The sequence below is a fragment of the Amblyomma maculatum genome, chromosome 2 (assembly GCF_055883805.1).
Source record: "Amblyomma maculatum isolate TAMU_Amacu chromosome 2, ASM5588380v1, whole genome shotgun sequence".
NCBI classification, from domain to species: domain Eukaryota; kingdom Metazoa; phylum Arthropoda; class Arachnida; order Ixodida; family Ixodidae; genus Amblyomma; species Amblyomma maculatum.
In genome coordinates, this window is record NC_139345.1 from 201682618 (window position 1) to 201704389 (window position 21772).

A 21772-nucleotide genomic window follows, 5' to 3' on the forward strand; every position below is an offset into this window, starting at 1 on the left:
ACCACAAGGCCCTCTGTCATGGCAGCAACACCAACTTGGGATGTTTTAGGTACGTGGCACTTTTAGTTTTAAACTCTTATGTTACACATAATTCATGTCCCTGTAACCACGCTGATGCCAGAGATGAAATTCCATGAATGACCAAGACCATTCGGCCGTTCCAGCGACACTGGCACCACCGCACGGTCTCTTTTTGAAGCAGCGAGCGCATAATCGTTGTTCGCGACGCGGATTACTGCATTGGTTCAGAGTGTGATGATGTAAGAAAAAATCCAATATTCTTGCTACTGTACGAATCAATGAATTATTCGACGCAGCAAATATATTCTTCCTGCCATCGAGAAAAGCTGCAAGAAGCAGTGATTAGGTTCACTGGGCTGTAGAAGAACGGCTGTTTGGGCGAGTCAGCAATACTGTCTCCCATCATCGCCGTGTGTATCTGCCGAGCCCGCACTGGGCTGGTTTGCAAGATGTACATTTCGACTCGATGACCTGACCGGTCCCTCAGTGTCTTGCTGACGCCATGCGCTGTGTCATCAATTCATTCATGCTCGCCAATCGCATTGACTGGAGGTTAAATATCATGCCACTACATCTCCACAAAAGTACTGCAGCATTCAAACACTCACAAGATAATACGCAGCATATTGGTGACATCGTCCAAGGCTGACGTGCAAGAGAAGGAGCCCTTTCCTTAATTCATTCCCGTCCATGTTTCTCTGAAAGTAGCTGTTCATTAACACTGCCACTCAGATTTAGTAGATTCTGATTCACTAAGCAGTTTATAGCAAAATAATCAAAATGAAGGAAAACATTTGTAAATGCAGCTTTCCAACCTATGGCACGTCTATGACATAGTGGTATGTGTTGCGCGAATTTCGCAAGTATTTGAGCAGTGAGCATTAAATACGTGCAATCGCCGTGCAGAAACATGCCGCAAAATAAAAAGGAAATCTCCAAAAAACTACAGCTTAGAGATTGTAGCGTTTTGTTGTAAGAAGTATGGTACACGCGTCAACGTGACGGAGGTTCCATAAATGGTCATATCAATTAACACTTATTTCGAGCTATAGTGCAGGCAAAGTTGTACACAGCCTTTTATTTGTAGCTGATAATGACATGATGCTGCTTATCTAAACACCAAATCTCACATGAAAGATGTCACAACGTCAAGGAGTAGCCCCGCTTACAAATTAAGACGCACGCTATATGGCAGCGGTGCTACCACTGCCATGTCATACTTCCACTCCGCCACCTACTGGCTGAATAGCGATGATGACATCATAGAGTTCACATGACCACGGCTAGATAATGACAAAGCACCAACCAGAGGCATCAAATTAAAAAACAGTTCCTGCCCATACGAAAAAATTGGGGGCTTTACCTAAACTGTGGCGATGTGCCGACTAATGCAAATCTGGAGCCAGCACACAAAGGAAATGCAGCTGAGAACGCAACTGCATTCTCTGCTAAGGGTCTCACTGCTTTCTTCTTGCACTTTCTGTAAAACCTCCTCTAGAGTCATCTATGCAGGCATGCTTGGACTCAAGCCACTGCCCCTGTTGCTGCACATATCTCAGAGAGTGCCCCCACAGGCAGGGTGTGGTCAATTGCCAGGCATGCCAGATGGCCTTCCGCCGTGACGCTTCTGCCCCACAGGCACAGAGCACCCACCTTGGTGCCTCGACCCAGCAGCTCGCGAGCGAAAGGCAGCACGCCCAGCAGCACGTCCATGCCACTGTTGTCCACAAAAATGGCTGCACACCGATGAGCGGGCCTTTTCTCGAGCCGCTCAATCCAGGCATCCAGGTCATCCTGGAGCCAGGGGCGCCCTGCACACATGTAACAGTGTCAGAAAAAAGTACCCCCTTCACCATCCCATTCACTTGCCTAGTGTAGCTGGCTTAGTACATACCTCAACTAAAAGCAAGACTGTCTGCGTAAAGACCACCACCAGTGTGCTACAGAGAGGATGAAATTCTGATGGCCCCAGCATAAACCTGATAATTTACTCACACATAATTTCCCAAGACTGCAATTCTTGGAGATCTGAGCAATGCGAAACAGCATTTCCCTGACTGCCCAAGTGACAAAAGTCAAAAGAATTTTGATGCTTCCCCCCATCTACATACAGTTTATGTGATGTGTCTTGCATTGTAAAGACCTCAGAGCGCAAAAGGTTATTTAAATATCTTTCATTACACCCAAGAATTATCCCTGACACAAGGTGATTGGAGTCCTAATTAGAGGTGTGCATAGGATTGGGTCGCTCTGAAGCATTCTGCCTCGAGCTCGGGCTCGATTCCGAGTACACAAAACTACTGCGAAAACATGAATGTGACCATGGTAAGCTAGGTGTCTCAAATGCACAAAATAAGTGCTTTTCTGCGTCCTTCCAAGGCAAGAGCGTCGAAGTTCTCTCCCAACATCGATCTGCCTGTCCGACACGTGCCCTCACTGATAACAGACACGATTCATTATTCGTTTTGATATTCGTGCCATGTTCTCGCGTATCTGTAGTGACTCACTCCTGGCCTCGACATAGCATCGGTGGAAGCGGGGCATGAAAACTATAAATAAAAGATATGCGATGAAATGGGCCCTCTGATTGCTCAGCCCAGACAATGCAGTCGCAGCGCACCTTCCCGTATCGTGAAAGGCACACGATGACCAAGACGAGCTCACTGAGTACTTGGCCGCAAAATAAATTACCTATTGTTCAGAGTTAGAGCCAGCGCAGTTTTGCAGAAGCAAAGTAGCCATATACCGAAAACTTGCATAGAAAGGGAACGAGCAAATACAGATGCAGGAAAATACCAAAGAAGGCACACACCACAATGCTGGACTTACAACTAATTTATTCCGATGAAGAATTGCTCATTTTAAAATAATTTCCTGCCTGTGCACACACCCTACAGACAATACCCTTCGTGCACCACATGATGAAATGACTACTATAATGATAAAAACTTGCACTCCTTTTCGGTGATAATCACGGACGGATCACTGCTGCATTTCTGCTTATTCTTTTTGATCAGGAATGCTTCTAGTAGCTCACTCTCACGTTTACATTTCCCCCGACCGATAATGTTGGCAGTGTGAAAATTTGGGAACATTTGCAGTCCTTGACATGTAAGGTTATGAACCTATGCAATATGAGCCAACTAGCCCAGCAGTTTACACTCCTGAACCAAAAACTTGCTCTTCCTGCTAAGAATGCATGTGTCATTCCAGTCACAAGTTAGAGCAGCAGAAATAACTCCAGCGCTGCCGGATTCATGATCCAGGAAAGCTTATTTTTGCACATATACTTGAATGATAATTCTATGCATGAGCTAAGTTTCTGTATGCCTTATAAATTTGCCATGTGAAACTTCAGAACTCAGTATTTCAAGATCTCAAATAAACACAATATCCTGAAATTATTTCTTGATGTATCGTCACTTTGGCTGCTATTATAGTAGGTTGGGCCGGGCCCAGACCTTAAGTCTGAGCACAGGGATAGGCCGGGCAAAGGCCCTTTTAGTGTCAGGCTGGGCCGGGCTTTGGCCCAGAAATTCAGCCCGTGCACACCGCCACTCCTCTAGTCCCAAGTCTCATAATGGGTGGCTGTAACTAACCCCAAAACAAATGCTTTTACCATTTTGCCATTAAATACCCAAGTTATCTGGTTCAAGGGGCCGAATTTTCACCATATGCAGCACTGCAAACCTGACAGAGCTGGTCACCACTCTCTAATGCCTCGGAACCATTGGTGCAAGATACAAAGTCCGAATTAAGTTATGAAGCTTAAAATGCATACCCATATATTATATTCATTTCAATCATCTAAAAGTGCAAATCATCATCATCATCATCAGCCTGACTATACCCACTGCAGGGAGAAGGCCTCTCCATATTTTTCCACTTAACCCGGTTCTGTGCTAGCTGCATCCACTTGACCCCCGCGAACTTCTTAACCTCATCCACCCACCTAACTTTCTGCCGCCCCCTGCTACGCTTTCCTTCTCTTGGAATCCAGTTTGTTACCCTAAGCGACCATCGGTTATCCTCTCTTCACACTACATGTCCTGCCCATGCCCATTTCTTCTTCTTAATCTCCACTAGAATGTCGGTAACTTGAGTTATTTCTCTGACCCACTTTGCACGCTTCCTATCTCTTAATGTTACCCCTACCATTTTTCGTTCCATAGCTCTCTGCATTGTCCTCAACTTAAGAAGAACCCTCTTGGTTAGCCTCCACGTTTCAGCCCCATAGGTGAGTACAGGTAAGATGCAACTGTTGTATACTTTCCTCTTGAGCAATACCGGTAAGCTGCTAGTCATATTCTGCGAGTGCTTGCCAAATGCGCTCCATCGCAATCTTATTCTTCTTGTTATTTTCTTCTCATGGTCCGGATTTGCGGTTACTACCTGTCCTAAGTAGACATAATCGCCTACTACTTGCAGTACTTCGCTACTTAATGTAAACTGCTGTTCCTTCCCGAGGCTGTTGAACATTACCTTAGTATTCTGCATATTGATTTTCAAGCCTACCTTTCTACTTTTCCTGTCTAGGTCATCAATCATTATTTGCAGTTCAACCCCCGAGTTGCTTAGCAAGGCAATGTCATCAGCAAATCGCAGATTACTGAGGTATTCTCCATCTACCCTTATCCCTAACTGCTCCCGTTCCAAATCTCTGAATACCTCCTCTAAGCAAGCTGTGAATAGTACTGGGGAGATTGTGTCTCCTTGCCTAACACCTTTCTTTATGGGAATTTTGTTACTTTCTTTATGCAGAACTATGGTTGCTGTGCAGCCACTGTATATATCTTCCAGCACTTTCACGTATGGCTCGTCTACCCCCTGATTTCGCAATGCATGCATCACCGCCTATGTTTCAACTGAGTCAAATGCTTTTTCGTAATCAATGAATGCTATGTATAAAGGCTGATTATATTCAGAGCATTTTTCTATCACCTGATTGATGGTATGGATATGATCGATAGTAGAGTACCGTTTCCGAAAACTTGCTTGATTCTTTGCTTGATTGCAGTCTAAGGTTGTCCTGATTCTATTAGCGATTACCTTAGTAAATACCTTATACGTAACGGACAGTAAGCTGATTGGTCTGTAATTTTTAAGGTCCTTAGAGTCCCCTTTCTTATGAATGAGGATAATGTTTGCATTCTTCCATGGTTCCGGTACCGTCGATGAGACCAGGCACTGCGTATACAGGGTGGCCAGTTTCTCTAGCACGATATCCCCCCCGTCCTTCAGCAAATCTGTAGTTATCTGATCCTCTCCAGCTGATTTCCCGCTTTTCATAGTTTCTAATGCTTTCTTGACTTCGTCCTTCGTCACTGGTGGAACGTGACTGTTTTTCCCTGCCGCCAATCTCGTTACGATCTTGACTACTTTGGCTGCTGTAGAGATCTGTATAGAACTCCTCGGCTACTTTGACTATCTTGTCCATATTCGTGATGACGTTGCCCGCCTTGTCCCTTATCGCATACATCTGGTTTTTGCCTATGCCCAATTTCTTCTTTACCGCTTTAAGGCTTCCCCCGTTCTTTACAGCATGTTCAATTTTCTCCATGTTATACTTCCTTATATCAGCCACCTTGCGCTTATTGATTAGCTTTGATATCTCGACCAATTTGATCTGGTTTGTTCGATTGGAAGCTTTCATACTCTGGCGTTTCTTAATCAAATCGTTCGTCTCTTTAGACAGCTTACCGGTATCCTCTCTAACTATCCTACCGCCTACTTCTACCGCACACTCAGTAATGATATCTCTGAAATTATTGTTCATTGCTTCTAGGGTAATGTCGCCATCCTCGGTTAGAGCTAAATATCTATTCTGTAGCGAGATCCTGAATTCTTCTGCCCTCCCCCTCACCACTAATTCGTTGATGGGTTTCTTTCTTACTAATCTGTTGCGTTCCTTCTTCAGATTTAGGCTAATTCTGGACCTCCCCATCCTGTGGTAACTGCATCGCACTTTCCCGATTACCTCTACATCTTCCACAATGGCGGGGGTTGAACACATTATGAAGTCAATTTCATTTTTAGTCTCCCCATTAGGACTTTTCCATGTCCATTTCTGGTTCTTCCGTTTGCTGAAGAAGGTATTCATGATTCTTAAGTTATTGCGCTCTGCAAACTCAACTAGTAACTCCCCCGTTATTCCCAGAACCGATGCCATAGCCACCTACTGCCTGGTCTCCTGCCTGCTTTTCCCTACCTTGGCATTGAAGTCGCCCATTAATACAGTATACTGCGTCTTTATTTTTCGCATTGCCGATTCTACATCTTCGTAGAAGCTTTCAATTGCCTGGTCATCATGACTACCTGTAGGTGCATAGGCCTGTACAACCTTCAGTTTATACCGCTTATTAGGCCTAATTACGATGACTGCCACCCTCTCATTAATACTACAGAATTCATCTATATTACCCGCTATATACTTATTGACAAGGAAACCTACTCCTAATTGTCGCCTCTCTGGTAAACCTCGATAACACAGTACATGCCCATCCTTCAGTACAGTATATGCCTCATTCGGCCTCCTAACCTCACTAAGCCCTATGACATCCCATTTCATACCTTCTAGTTCCTCTAACAGCACTGCTAAGCTAGCTTCACTAGCTAGGGTTCTAACGTTAAATGTTGCCAGGGTCAGTTTCGAATGGCGGCCTGTCCAGCGGAGCCAGAAGTTCTTAGCACCCCCTGCTGCATCACAGGTCTGATCGCCGCCGTGGTCAGTTATTCCGCAGCCGCTGGTGACTGAGGGCCGGGGTTTCATGGAGCTTATCATGACAGGTTGTGGCCAATTACTGCACCAGGATGGCCAAATCCTGTTCTGGTGAGGGAGTGCGTTGCTGGAGGTGTTCGCCGGCATCAGGTCGCACCCCAAGCCTGTTTATGCAATTCCATCGACATGCGGATTTTTTTTTTTTTACCCGGTGGAGAATTGCCCAGCACCAGGATTCGAACCCCGGTCCTCTTGCATGCGAGGCGGATGTTCTACCGCTACGCCACTGCTGCACTATTGCAAATGGTCAAACGGTCAGAGTTTAATTAATAAAACATGTTCTGTTGTAACTACTTCGTTATCCCCTCCATTATAAAGACTGCGTGTTGTCTCAACAGTTTTTGTGGAGAGCGTGAGCAGCTGCCTTTTACAATAGGGACCCACCTTGTAGGCGGTCGCGTGCCTCAGAGAAGCCAAAGTCGCCTCCATCGAGCAGCAGGGCCACCTCCTTGGCCCCCCAGTCAAAAACATTGCCGGCCAGCAAACCCGTGACAAGGGCCTCCTGCCGCTCACGCCAGCTCAAGGAGTCCAGCTGTGACAGCCGTGCAGGGAGCAGGCGCAGGGCAGCTTCATTCTCTAGCCGCTTTTGCTGCGAGAAAAACACCTATGCTTAACCTGTGTCAAACTGGACGGCCCAACCACTTTCTGACTCCTCCTGCTCGTTTTATTTCCTCATTTGCATCTCCTTTCTAGCTAGGCCATATCTCATAACATACGCACTGGTGGAACTGGCAACTGGTTTCTTGTAGAAACTTTTGCAACAAAAGAAATCGCAGTTTGTAGCAAATATTTGAGCTTGTGTAGCAGTAAAGAAAAAAAAACGTTTTTTAGCAAAATTTCAAATCTCGAGACTTGTTTTATTTCTGGAAATCAATTGCTCAGATGTTTTTAACGCCAATAGCCATGCAAAAACAAGCTTTAAGCTCAAATGCAGTCTAAAGTGCTGTTTTTCCTTAAAAAGCCCCAAACTAAGCAAACAGGAGGTTTTGCTAAAACAAAGCCGTTTTTATTCAGAGAGAAGGCATAACGAGATGTGCAACTACACTATAAACACTGTAGTCTTAAAAAGAAGGTAGCTAGCTGTCCTAATATAAAAACTTCCTGTAGAAATTCAGAACTGCCGCTTCTTAAAACTGCAACTTTAAGCCACTATTTCTTCCCCAGCCTGATCTCTTTCTGTACCTCCTCCTGAGTCTGACCTCTTTTCTGGGTGTCCTTGTCCTGTACATCAGGGCAATGTCAAGGCGCCTTTTTCCTTCAAGACCTGTGCTGATTGGAGGGAAAGATGGAAGAATATTTTTGCAGGTCCTGGGTGGAGATTTTTTTTTTTTCCCTCGAGAGAGGCGTGCTGCACTGTCAAACTGAGATAATCTTCTAAAGGGCGCGTAAACGACGTTTGGAAATAAGCTGTGAAATTATACAAGCTGTTCCACATAATGGGTTGAACTTAAGGTACAATAGCGGCCAACAGAGTCCAGTGCGCTTGCACAGATGCAGTCAGATCCTTAGCGCCCCCTCCGCTGCTGCTCAGGCCATTGCAGCCCATACCTCACTGGTACGAACAAAAAAAAAAACGGAAGCGCGCATACTGCTCTAGCTGTGCTTTGCCGAGGGCAGTTTCAAACCGTCCCTCACTTGAAACCGCGCCATCTGCTTTGCACAGCCTGCTCGCACATCCTTTGCACACACACACATGCACATACACACGCACACACACACACACGCGCACAAATTAAACGAGCGCTCAGGGCAGCTCGAAGTCATTCCGCGTTTAAACATGCTTCGACTCATCGACAGCCAGCCTGCCAGCCTCTCCTTTCACCCTTCCCATGCATTAGACTTGAAAGATATCTTGCAGCCCCCTCTCGCTCCCTCCCAGTATATCGGAAAAAAAAGAAAAAAAAGAAACAAATACTGGCAGGAGATGCAGAAGTGACGTAGACAAACGTCAATTTTGTGTCACATGATTGTCTGCCCAAGACCCGCAAAAAATTCTTCCGACTTACACAGTGTTGCCAGCAGATGTCAGTTTTTGTTTCGAGACAGTTCAGTTTCGCTGTCGGCAGAGTTATTCAGCGACTTTTGGCGCAGCCATGGCACAAAACTACGAAAAAAATCGATTTTGTAGCAGCATGTAGCCGGATTTCTGATTTGGCGCAGTTTGGTGCAATTGGTGCAGCAGTTCCACCACTGCATATGGAACAAAAGGACGAACACACATGACATGTCCACCTGTGCACATTGTACTGAGCAGCAAACGTTTGTGGGATCTCCTGTGCTTGGCACAGCAAAGGAGAACTGCATTGCTGTACCATATGCTACAGTTGCGCCTGATGATGAAGCTAACAAAAACTGCGTCTGAAGCACGCTTTCCGCTCGCCTTTTCTTCCTTCGCTAACAAGCATGCCTCGTCACTTGCTTCCTCTGGATCTACAGTTGACGCTCATTGCTGCCGCTGAATCAGTATGTCACCTTCGTTGCACAGGGCGCAGTGCGAAGAGTGTCAGCCAACTCCATCCATCGTGCACCTGCAAAGTAGACTGGTGGCCTGGTGGTGAATGTAACCCAGCACCTCAGGGGCTTCCGTGAGTCTGATAAGAGCGGCATGGGGAAGCAAGAGACGAGGCATGCTTGATAGCGAAGAAAGAACATGTGTGCACAAAGCGTGCTTCACACGTAAATCACGTAAATTTCGTTAGCCTGGTCATTGGCGCAACTGCGGCAGATGGCGCAGCAATACAGTTTTCTGTCATTCTGCCATGCACTGGAGATCCCGCAAACTTTTGCTGCCTACAGTACATGTTTATTTATCTTTTTCACGCAGGCATTTCCAAGAAGGAACCAAATTGCCTAGGCCAAGTAGAATCTCGTTACAAGAGACACTCGGTTAATTATAAGAGACACTTGAAAATGGTTTGGTTGGTTTCCCTATGTTTGCCATGTTAACAACATTGCATACAAGAGACATGGTTACAAGAGACACTCTGTTACTAAGGGCAACTTTTGCAGGTCTCTAAAGTAAATTCTTCACTACTTATAAGAGACACAACAAAGGTACACTGATGCAAAGCAGCTGACTGGTAACAACTCGTATGTGCGGCAGTTTAGATTCCCTTAACTAAATTCTGTTCCATATCAGTGTCATGTTTTTGTTGCAGTTTGTCAGGAACCGAGAAGGAGGGCCTCCTCTTGACTGGGAAGTCAAAATGTCCCTATTGTTTCAGTCACACATCAAAATGCCCCTGTTGTTTCACTCACACAGCAATGTAATGACAGTGGCTAAAAAGGACATTCTGACTTTTCAGTCAAGAGGAGGCACTCCTCCTTGGTTCCTGGCATAGTACAACAAAACAAGACCCTGATAAGGAACAGAATTTAGTTAAGGGAATCTAAACTACCGCACATACGAGCTGGTAGAATTCTTTGGTTACAAGAGACATCTTTTTCTGGTCCCTTGAGTGTCTCTTGTAACAAGGTTTTACTGCATTAGCATCTGCTTCTCTGTTCTAGTGCGGTCAAAGTAACGTGCAAAACTGGCACAATCAGTGTGGCTCCGCTGCCTGGGAGCTGCTTCTGGCCAGCAGTTACCATCGGACACACAGAACACCAGACCATGCCAGAAAAGAAAACCGAGCCAATAAAGGCACCAGCAGCAGCAGGTGGCACACACAGCAAATTTCCCATGGTCACATCTGTCACAGGAACAGCCACGGCTTGGTGTAAAGTGGTTTCATGCACCTGAAGACTGACCAAGCCAGATGCCCCATGGTAGACTTTTATTCCTATGTGCAAGTCACTGCTAATTCGTCCATCAACGAATTAGCAGTGAGGGGAAGGGCAGAAGAATTCAGGATCTCGCTACAGGGTAGATATTCAGCTTTAACCGAGGATGATGAATTCAGCGTAGAAGCAATGAACAATAATTTCAAAGATATCCTTACTGAGTGCGCGGTAAAAGTAGGCGACAGGATAATTAAAGAGGATACCGGTAAATTATCTAGAAGACAAAGATTTGATTAATAAATGCCAAAGTCTGAAAGCTTACAACCCAACAGACAAGATAGAACTGGCAGCGATATCAAAGCTAATCAATAAGCGTAAACTGGCCGACATAACATGGGGTAAATTGAACATGCTCTGAAGAACGGGGGCGACCTTAAAGCGGTGAAGAGGAAATTGGGCACAGGAAAAAATCAGATGTGTGCGCTAAGGGACAAGGCAGGCAATGTCATCACCAATATGGACAGGATAGTCAAATTAGCCAAGGAGTTCTATACTGATCTCTACAGTAGCCAAAGTAGTAGTCAGGACCGTAGCGAGATTGGCGGTAGGGAAAAACAGTCAGACGTTCCACCAGTGACAAAGGACGAGGTTAAGAAAGCAATAGAAACTATGAAGAGGGAGAAAGCAGCAGGAGAGGATCAGATAACTATAGATTTATTGAAGGACGAGGGAGATATCGTGCTAGAAAACTTGGCCACCCTGTAAACGCAGTGCCTAGTATGATTGAAGGTACCGGAACCATGGAAGCACGCAAACATTATCCTCATTCATAAGAAAGGGGACGCTAAGGACCTTAAAAATTACAGACCACTCAGCTTACTGTCTGTTACGTATAAGGTATTTACTATGGTAATCGCTAATAGAATCAGGACAACCTTAGACTGCAATCAAGCAAAGGATCAAGCAGGGTTTCGGAAATGCTACTCTACTATCGATCAATCCATACCATCAACCAGGCGACAGAAAAATGTTCAGAATATGCCCAGCCCTTATACATATCATTCATTGATTACGAAAAAGCATTTGACTCAGTTGAAACCTCGGCGGTCATACAGGCATTGCGAAATCAAGGTGTAGACGAGCCGTATGTGAAATTACTGGAAGATATCAAATCTCCCCAATACTATTCACAGCTTTATTAAGAGACTTAGAATGGGAGCAGTTAGGGATAAGGGTGGAAGGAGAATACCCCAGTAACCTGCGATTCACTGATGACATTATGTAACTCAGGGGACCAACTGCAAGGGATGATTGATGAGCTAGACAGGAACAGCAGAAAGGTAGGCTTGAAAATCAATATGCAGAAGACTAAGTTAATGTTCAACAGCTTCGGGTAGGAACAGCAGTATATATTAGGTAGCAAAGCACTGGAAGAGGTAGGCGAATATGTCTACTTAGGACAGGTAGTAACCACAGATCCGGACCATGAAAAGGAAATACCAAGAAGAATAAGATTGGGATGGAGCGCATTTGGCAAGTAATCGCAGATTATGACTAGCAGCTTACCAGTATTACTCAAGAGGAAAGTATACAACAATTGCATCCTACCTGTACTCACCTATAGGACTGAAATGTGGAGACTAACGAAGAGGGTTCTAGTTAAGTTGAGGACAGCGTAGAGGGCTATGGAATGAAAAATGGTAGGGGTAACGTTGAAAGATAGAAAATGCGCAGATTGGGTCAGAGAAATAACTCGAGTTAATGACATCCTAGTGGAAATCAAGAAGAAATGGGCATGGACAGGGTATGTAGTGCATAGAGAGGACAACCAATGGTATGTAGTGCATAGAGAGGACAACCAATGGTCGTTAGGGTAACAAATTGGGTTCCAAGGAAAGGCAGAATGTTAGGTGGGTGGATGAGATTAAGAAGTTCGCAGGGGTAAAGTGGATGCAGCTAGCACAGGACCGAATTAATTGGTGGAGTATGGCAGTGGGTATATTCCAGCTGATGATGATGATGATGATAATGCAAGTCACAGCGGGCAATAGAGGGTTTACAAAAGTACGCCTGGCAACCGTGAACGGCACCCTGATCCAGCGCTGGCCGCCATATTTTGTTCGCTCCATCCGTTCGCTTCGTGCCCGTCCGTCAGTGCTCGCCGTTCTGTTCGCGCTTTTCACGTTTTAACCTAGTGTGCTGTTCTTGGACCTCTGTTCGGTCCCTGGCGGTTTCTGTTAGAGACGCCTAGAAGCGTATTTTGACAGCCGAGACGTGGCGGGGCCCACCGGCTGCGCTGCCGAGCGCAGTTACAAATTGCTCTACGAGTCGTGCATGCCCCCCCCTCGGCAATCCGCAGCGTCATCCCTATCCAGGTACAGTATCCAGAGTTCTGTAACGTGAATTTTTTTTTGTCTGTGCGCCTTTGCTGTTTACTTAAATGCCTATGAGAGATCATCGCGAGTTTGTTTGCTTGGTTTGCACAATCACCGTCGCTCATCCCACTGGAAGATACTTGGTTGGTGAAATGAGCGAGGATTCATTTTATTTTATGATAAAAGGATCATGCGTAATTTGACGTAAGTTGGACAGGCGCTTAGCACTTTCCTTCCCATGCCGTCGACGCAGTAGTTGGCATTAGTCTCGGAAATAATCGGGGGCTGCGTAAAAAAAAAAATGCCATGGTAATTTGTGCTTCCGGTGATTGAATATTGATTGGTGTGCGATAGGCGATGACGAGTTAATAAAATCTTTGTAATTAATTGATCAATTGATGAAATAAAGAAACAAAAAAAAGGAAAAATTGTAAAGTAAGGGTTTAAAGGTGTCAGAATGAAAAACCAGTGCTTCGTGATGCTAAGGAAGAAAATTTAGAATGTGTAATTGATTAATTGAAATAATTGAAGAATGTGTTCAAAAGTGTCAAATTGCTCAGAATGGAAAGCCGATTGTTGCTGACGCATGCGTATTGGTGTATAAAAATATAAAACGTCAAATAAAATAAAAATAAATAAAGAAATGATAGAAATATAACATAACATATATAACATAGAAATATAACATTCATAACAACATATACTACACTTGTGTGTAGTATGTTACTTTTGATGCATTCATATTTCACTGCATTGTATTCTTTTCGCCCCTCCTGCTAGGGCCCAGTTAGGGCCTGCGGTATTTGGTAAATAAAATAAACAAATAAATAAATAAATAAAAGAGCTAAAATATTAGACGCGAAGGAAAAAAACATCTTGCGTGTGTGTGTATGAGAGAGAGACACTATCGCGTTATACCTTTAACGGCGGAGCTTAAGTGACCCCCGAATTTTTCTATAACGATATGATATAATATAAATCTGATTTTATGAACACAGCCAGTTGCACAAAGCACACACACTTCGCAGTAATGTGAGTTGACTTTTCAAATTTCTTTTCGTTTCAGCCGAGTTCTTCCTCCCCCGAGTTCCTCGAAGCTTCCAATGTCAGCGCTTTCATATGAGATTACGGCTTCAAATGTTTACTTTCTGACAGAGGGAATAAACAAGAAATCGACATATTCAAAAATTACAGTGAATTTCAGGTAGTTGTGAATTAGCGAACCATCGGGTGACTCGAAAAAACACAAAAGTGAAGCGCACGCTTCATTATTTTATCGGCCGCGCTGGCAGGTATAAAACCTGAGCTGCGCGCTCTGGACGTGGACCGGTCGAAACGGGCTGTACGTGAGCATGTTACAACACACTAGTGGGATGTCATCTTTTCCTGCTTTTCTAGACGCCGCGGGTTTGGCAGCCGCTTGCTTTTGCAGCGTGAAACATGCACCTCGGGCGCACTAGACAACCGTATTGCTCCCTGCACCAAGCACTACCATTTCGTACGACTGTAAAAAGTAGTTTCAGTAATCATGCCCATGTCTTAAATCAAATACACAATGGTAAATGTAACCTACGTACAAAATGTTTCAAAGAACGTATTTGCACAATAGCATTCGTTACACATGCATTGCTCCTTCTCCTGTGTCCTCCATCGCAGCATAAGTTTATCCTTCAAGTTCACAAGGCTCCATAGCGCACAAAGCAATTAACCTTGCTGTTTTAGGTGATAGCACATTCTGTGAGCTAGCTCCCAGTCAGAGGGACGTGCAGTAATGCTTTACATGATGCAAGTGACCCTTATAAAGCCGATTAGGACTGCAAACGAACGGTTGCATACACGCGTATACCTTGATTCCGTGCGCGTCTATGACGGTGCGCTGGTTGCAGAAGGGCACGCAACAACATGCTGGCATCATTCCGAATAGAGCTTGGAGCTAACAGCGACTGCTGTGATGTTAAAAAATGAAACAATCGCTTGTGAGCATTCCAATGCACCTTTCGGTGCATGCACGGGTTCTACGAAGGCGCACGTTGACAGTGTACTCGATGGGAGGTGCGGGCGGACTGAGCAAAACATGGCCGCCATGCACAGTTTCTTTTTCTTTCACTAGATGGCGCTAACTTTTGTAAAGCCTCTATGGTAGACTAGTTGTGCAATTCTGGCCAAGTGCAAATGGTTACCACTCCTTTTGAGACACATTATCATATTTTACAGCGTATAACCTGCACCTGCACACAAGTCTCAAATTGTCAACAGTCTTCTCAAAAAAGTCACACATAGACTGCACCGCTGCATAACAAACACACACCTTCTTCAGTAAGCACCGTAAACATGCACTCTTCATTAGAGAGTGATATGGAAATATATGCTAGCTGTCGAGCACCCCCTAGTTCTTCCCAGCGTGCCTTTCTTCTGTGTGCCACCTTTCAAAATGCCAGCTCTCGGCTCATTCCTCAGTTCTGCGACACCATCAGCACTGTCAATTGCAAAGCACACATGAAGCCAAACAAAAGTGACACTGGCAGAACTAATACTGAAATCAAAACTCTCCAGAACGTGGCTGCACTGGACACTGCATTCAGTCTGTGCATGGCAATATCTATAACATTTTAAAACAGTAATACCTTAATTTTTTGTTTCCTTTCACAACACCATTTGTGAAAAGTCAGAGGTGTGGTGCAAACCTATTCGAACAGCAAATGTTATCGGACAACTACAGTTAATAGAGTATACTGTGGGGCCAGTTGGTCAGACATAGTTCAATGAAAAACATTCAACGATGAGGCAAGCGGTGTGATGTCATACCAAACGGCGGCGGCAGCGGCTCCGTGGCAAGAGCCGGCATCCGCCAGCTACGCTGGTTGCTAGCTAACGGCTCCAGGTCATTCTGTGTCTCCTCGGAGCACTGCTACAGTGAAATAGCAAGTTCATGGCCAGTGTAGTTTTCGCTACAAAAAAAAAAGGGGGGGGGGTAGGGTCTCGGCCACATTATTGCTTGCGAGCTGCTGTTTGTTCATAACCGGTGTGCCAAATTTCAGTGTTGTGTTTTCACCTCTGCATTTTTTCTGTGCTGTTTTCTTTCAGTTAAAGCTAAGAAACATCCACAACGGCCATATGAGCATGAACAGCCACCCTTCTGGCCAAAATGACAATGCACTGAAATCGGGGCTATGGGCCCAGTACCTGCAGTACCATCACTGCCTACTACAATCTGAGATAGTCAATAAAATTCAATTCTCCTCCACTGCAAATGAACGTCAGTGTACACAGATAGACTGGCACTGTGTTGATTCGGCCCACCTGGAAGTAGGGATCGGGGAAGTCGAATTCGAGCAGGCAGTGTTCCCGCATGTCCAGCAGACTCCTCACTGTCAGAGAGCCGTAGGCACTGCATGAGAGGGAAGAATGGCACTGAGTGCTGCTATGCACTGTTTACCCACATGACAACTGCGACAATGCTCACGACTGACAGAAGGCACAACTCTGCCTGCGTGAAAATGAGTTGCGAAACTGAGTCCCCTGTGCCAGAATGCATGTGTACTGCTCAGATATGAAAGAAAACACACGCCAGAGATCTCCCCAGCTCGGAGCACCCAGATCACACATGTCAGGGCTACTTCCCATTCCTGCGGCCCGTTTGTGGCACCATACTCCAGCATCACAACTGTATCTTGCGTCTACTACACTATTGTACCCTGCCAACTACAACCTCTGCAGGTTGTACTGCCTGGGCTTTGACAGACCACATCTGTTCTGAAAAACATACATTATATGAAAAAAAAAGTAAAATTCATGTTCTAATAATCTGCCCAATACCACCTTGTTTCCAAGCAGTGCCTACCTAATGCAGTATAAGTTAGGCGCCCTGAGTTGGAATATCATATTGTATATACAGGCTGTAGTCATGCAGCCCAGCTGGTTGTCAACACAATGTCATTGGTATTGATTGCACTCTCTTTTCTTGCTAGGCAATCCATTTCTTCATCTATAGGCTTTAGAAAAATGAACCACTATATTGTTTCAGGGCACCACAGGACCCCCTCTCAGCTAGTAATGCAATGATGAAAACAATCAACACTCGCAAGTCCCATGCGTTCTCTCTCTGATCAGTGTCTGCAAAGCATAGCAGGCACTGCAAGAAGGGAGCAAAAACAAATAGTAATGCATCCAGAGAAGAACCTCGACTGCGTGAGGTGCATATGACCTCGCAACACTTGCAGTGAACAGAACACGCAGTAGCACATATGGACAGATCACTGTGGTGTGCCTCCTGGAGAGTGTTGCATGTGTCAACAGAGCTGACAAGAGGCCACTGGTTTTACACTGTTCTCTGATGAGGGATGCTGCGTTAAAGGCTCATAGGCAAGACACACAATTCACAAATGCAAAGTGAAATGCAACAGCACTAGAAGCAATGCTGTTACTGCTACGGTTTCTGTCACTGCAGCCCAACTTGATCAGTGGCAATTTTTTTTCAATATTTTTAGCACTTAAGTTGTGGATCCAACCTACTTCCCTTGGCACCTGCAAAATCAGTCATGTCACATGACCCCTTGCCAACCAAACATTGCTTAGCCATCCAACAGATTCCCTTCCCTTAACTTTGTCACCTGCCAGCCATTCCTAAGCGTCCTTGTGGCACCATCACAGAATGCATCAATGCCCGATATTCTGGCTGGCCTCTGTCACATTGGTGGTTCTTGTCTTCTCTGTCGGAAGCTCCCTGCTGCAGTGCGTATCCCAGGATGTCTTGCTTCACTGACTGTTTGTACTGTTTGTTGGGGATGTTATCTAATTCAATTTCAATTCACTGAATTAACCGACTGAAATGATTGTGGCAGGTGGTTTTATGATACCACTTTCCGAGGGACACCTGGTATCCTTCCGACTGGAGCTTGCAATGCTTTTTCTTTGAATGTTGTTTCAATAGATTGTGGCAGGTGGCTGTTTCCAGAAAGTTCTATAAATCACCTTCTCAAAATGATGCTGCAATTCCTTCCCAATGGGGTTTCTAATGCATTGATTCAACTGATTCTGGCTGCTTGCTAGTGATTTGCGGCTATACACTCTGCAAATGATGTCAATTTGTGAGAGATGCCCCGTTTTCCTCCCCCCTGGTCCCATTTGGAGATAGGGTATTTCCAGTAATCACAAAGACAAGACTTTTTCGTGTTGATAATATAGCCAGTCAAGAGCATTCCGCTCAACAAAGAAAGAAGGTTACCAGAGCTAGGTTTAGCCCAGGAATAAGCATGAGGAAGGCCAGCCTGGACGAGTCTTCAGCTGGAGTGAAGATTGCTGGGAAACGTATCAACAACCTTAGATAAGCGGATGATACTACTTTAATGGCAGAAAGTGAAGTGGAACTCAGGAGACTTCTGATGCGTGTACAAGAAGAGAGTGAGAAGTTTGGGCTTAAACTGAACATTAAAAAGACACAGAACATGGCGTCTTGCCCTATCAAGTCCTGGAGCATCAAGGGACAAGAAGTGGAAGCTGTGACAGATTTTCTCTTCTTGGGCTCCAAGATTACCCTGAAAGGAGACTGCAGCCATGAAATTAGGAGATGCCTGCTTCTTGGAAAGAGAGCAATGGTTAGCCTTGACCGCCTAGTAAAGAGCAGAGACATTAGTCTGCCAACCAAGATCCGTATAAGCCGTGCTATGGTCTTTCCAGTTGTGATGTATGGATGCGAGAGTTGGACTGTGAAGAAAGCTGACCGCCAAAGAATTGACGCGTTTGAATTGTGGTGCTGGTGGAGGCTCTTGAGGGCACCTTAGGCGGCCAGAAGACCAAATCAGTCTATATTGTCGACCATAAACCCTGACTGCTCATTGGAGGGTCATATTCTAAAGTTAAAGCTCAGCTACTTTGGTCATCTGATGAGAAGAGAGGAGTTGCTGGAGAAAGATTTGATGTTGGGAAAGGTTGAGGGTCACCGGAGAAGGGGTAGGCAGTGAACGCGATGGTTAGATGGCATCCTCGAGGCGCTGCAGATGAAGTTATGTGATGTTAGGAAGATAGTGAGAGACCGGAAAGCGTGGCGTGATATGATCCATAGGGTCACGAAGAGTCGGACACGACTGAACGACTGAACTGAACTGAAGCTGTTAGTACAACTCTGCAATGCATTAGCCCTGCACTGTGACTGCCTGCAGAAAGAAAGAGTACTGAAATGACACGGTCTCAGCAAGCCATACCACTAGGAAAATGGGTTGCAATAGTTGGGTCTGTCAAGCTATTGACAACCATAGATACAGTAAAGGGTTTCATCCTAGTCTGTGGCCATAAAGTAGCCGTGTAGTTCACATAACGCCTAGACTGCTCCACTGCAGGAATGCACGTGTCCGTGTTTCGTGGCCATAAACAAACAAGTTTTCAGAAAATTTACTTTCAATCATGTGCACGCTTACTGCACTAGTGGACTTAAGGTAGCTGAAATACGAGAAGTAATTCATACTGGACACACTGACCCATCACGCATTGTCAGTGCAAGTGGTGGTCACTTGGAAAGGTCTGGCCACAACCATGATGTGGAGAAGTTTACGCATTAACTCCAGCATAACACTCCACAGTCCTGGTAACCACACAATCACTAAGGGTCAATGCTGAAGTCTCTGCAAATGATGAGCCAAATGCCCCATAGCGCACATGGTGATATTTGCATAAAGAAAGTTACGCAGGTGTTGGCACCACTGTCCCACTGTCATAGCAGCGCAGTTAGGGGATAAACTTTTTAGAATGCGCATGCTAAAATTGGCCTCAATGCATGCCCTCTGTTTGCTGGAATGTGGCACAATTTAGCCCCATCACGGCGATCCTCGTGTTTGTGTGCAGAGTGCTGTAGCCATGCACACGTGTTGCAAGCCTGCCAGATTTACAGCACCACAATTCCCTCTATGATGCATGTGTGGCTTTGGCAGAGTTGGTATTATAGCAGGTGGTAGTATAAAACTATAGAACACTGCGTAACAGGTTAAAACAAATGATACTGAGCACTAGGACTTACAGAAAATTGAACAACAACTTTGATGCTGTTTACACAGTATATCTTGTGCAATTAAGCAAGTTGTAGCGACAGTCTTTTGGATATACAAACAAACGAACAGACAGACAGAGACATCTGTGGACAAATAACTGCGAAATAATGCATTCCTGCATTATTATTATTAAATACAGAAATTTAAATCACAGAAATCTGTACTGGGATGCAGCATTCAGATTAAATTTAACGGCATTAGTGCTGACACAGACAGTTTCATTGTACTTCAGAAAAATGGAGCCAAATGCTTTCCACTGAATTTTCTCAAATGTGTTTATGTTGATGGCAGTAGTATGTGGGTCTCAGGAAATGCATGCAGAATCTAGGCCAGATAAATGTTTTATGTTAGTCTTTTAACCTGCACTGCTGTATCTTACAGTCTATGGAAAACAGGAAGAAAGTCTTTTCGCAAGGCACAGGAATAAGTGTAATGTGTGTTTTCTGGCCTAAGTTGCTTTTAATGTCCCACACAAATATTCACATTCATCCACTTCAGTAGTTCGTTCTGAACCAAGAAATAAAAAATTATACATTTAGCATGCAGAGCAATTTTTCTCACTATCACTTGAAAATTTAGCTTCGAGCCCCACCCCAACACTCTGCGCAAGAATATTGCTGAAAGACTAAGTTCACACTAAAAGCCGCTGCCACGTGGCTTTATTATTCTATTTCTGATGACAGTTGGTGCCAGATGTAACTGTAATGTCTGTAGCTGTGTGCAAATGGTTCTGTGTTGTTCGAGATTGTTGCTGGACCCCATTTCTAAAGTTCTTGGGCAGCTTTAAACTGAGCGCAGCCAAGAGCGGCGCAGATTCTGTTGTGCTACAACTGCCGAGCACATTTGGTATCCCCACCGCCAACATGCATTCTTTCCTTTGTAGGCGCAAGACAGCCTAATAGAGAAGTCATTTCAGTGATACTTCGATATGCTCACCCGTTGTTACTGGCGTCACTACCATGTGACGATACTGTTAAGGGCTGTGTTAAGTACTGCCTCATCATCACCTGTTTGGAAATCACTGAAAGGGTTACAGTCGTCCACTTAAATTCCAGTCTCCCCACTAACTGCAGGTTCACTAAATGCATCGACGGTGCTAGTGCAAGGTATAAGAAAAATCAGTTAAGCACACTACCATGGAATGCATTATTGCAACAGCGCGAAGCAACAAGGACGAAGAAAAAAAAGGTTTCTTCTTCTTCTTAATGTGCTTTCTTCTTTTCGTTCCTGTCACTTCGCACGGTTTCAATATGCATTCCATAGTCAACAACCAACTAGCGCACTTTCGCCTGTTACAAGCACACTATCCTCAGGCACTTCACTGGTAGAGCATAAGAATCTTTAACATTAAGTTATGTACTAGTCTCGTCGTTTTAAGTCACTGACTCTCAGGCAAAATTAAAATTAAGCAATCCTAAGGTTTGATGTTTCTCAATCATTCTCTAAAAAGAACAGAGTCAAATGCCTAGCTGAAGTCTAAGCAAATTAAATTTATTGCCAAGTCATATCCACAGCACAGACAATTAAGAAAGCGATCCTTTTCTAAAGTCCTGCGAGGAAATGCTGTTTTCCTCAAAATATTCAGATATGCAGTTAGCCACAGTTCTGCTTCATGAACTAACAGGACAAACATTATGTACGTACAGGCATGGGGTAGTAATTGGGCAAAAAAAGTTTGTTAGCTTTTTCAGGGCGGACATGATACATGCAGTTTTCCAGTGAATGTACAAGAGGCCTGGTCGGAATGAGAATATGCTGCAATATGTTCCAAGCATGACTGCATTCAAGATGCCTCAATGTGCGCTATGTCCTATTGTGCTTACTACTGTATGTCG

General features: G+C 44.7%; 1 protein-coding gene across 2 annotated transcripts in view; it reads right to left on the minus strand.

Annotated features, from left to right (window-relative positions):
• The window catches only part of LOC146201073 (4'-phosphopantetheine phosphatase-like), a 177150-nt gene that overhangs the window by 22553 nt on the left and 132825 nt on the right, over window positions 1-21772 (minus strand). For both annotated transcript variants that reach the window (XM_084595616.1, XM_084595617.1), the window contains exons 12-14: window positions 16198-16285; window positions 7184-7388; window positions 1675-1832 (exon numbers count right to left, since the gene is read on the minus strand). In XM_084595616.1, coding sequence (XP_084451742.1) covers window positions 1675-1832; window positions 7184-7388; window positions 16198-16285 — 451 coding nt within the window. The remainder of the gene's footprint in view (window positions 1-1674; window positions 1833-7183; window positions 7389-16197; window positions 16286-21772) is intronic.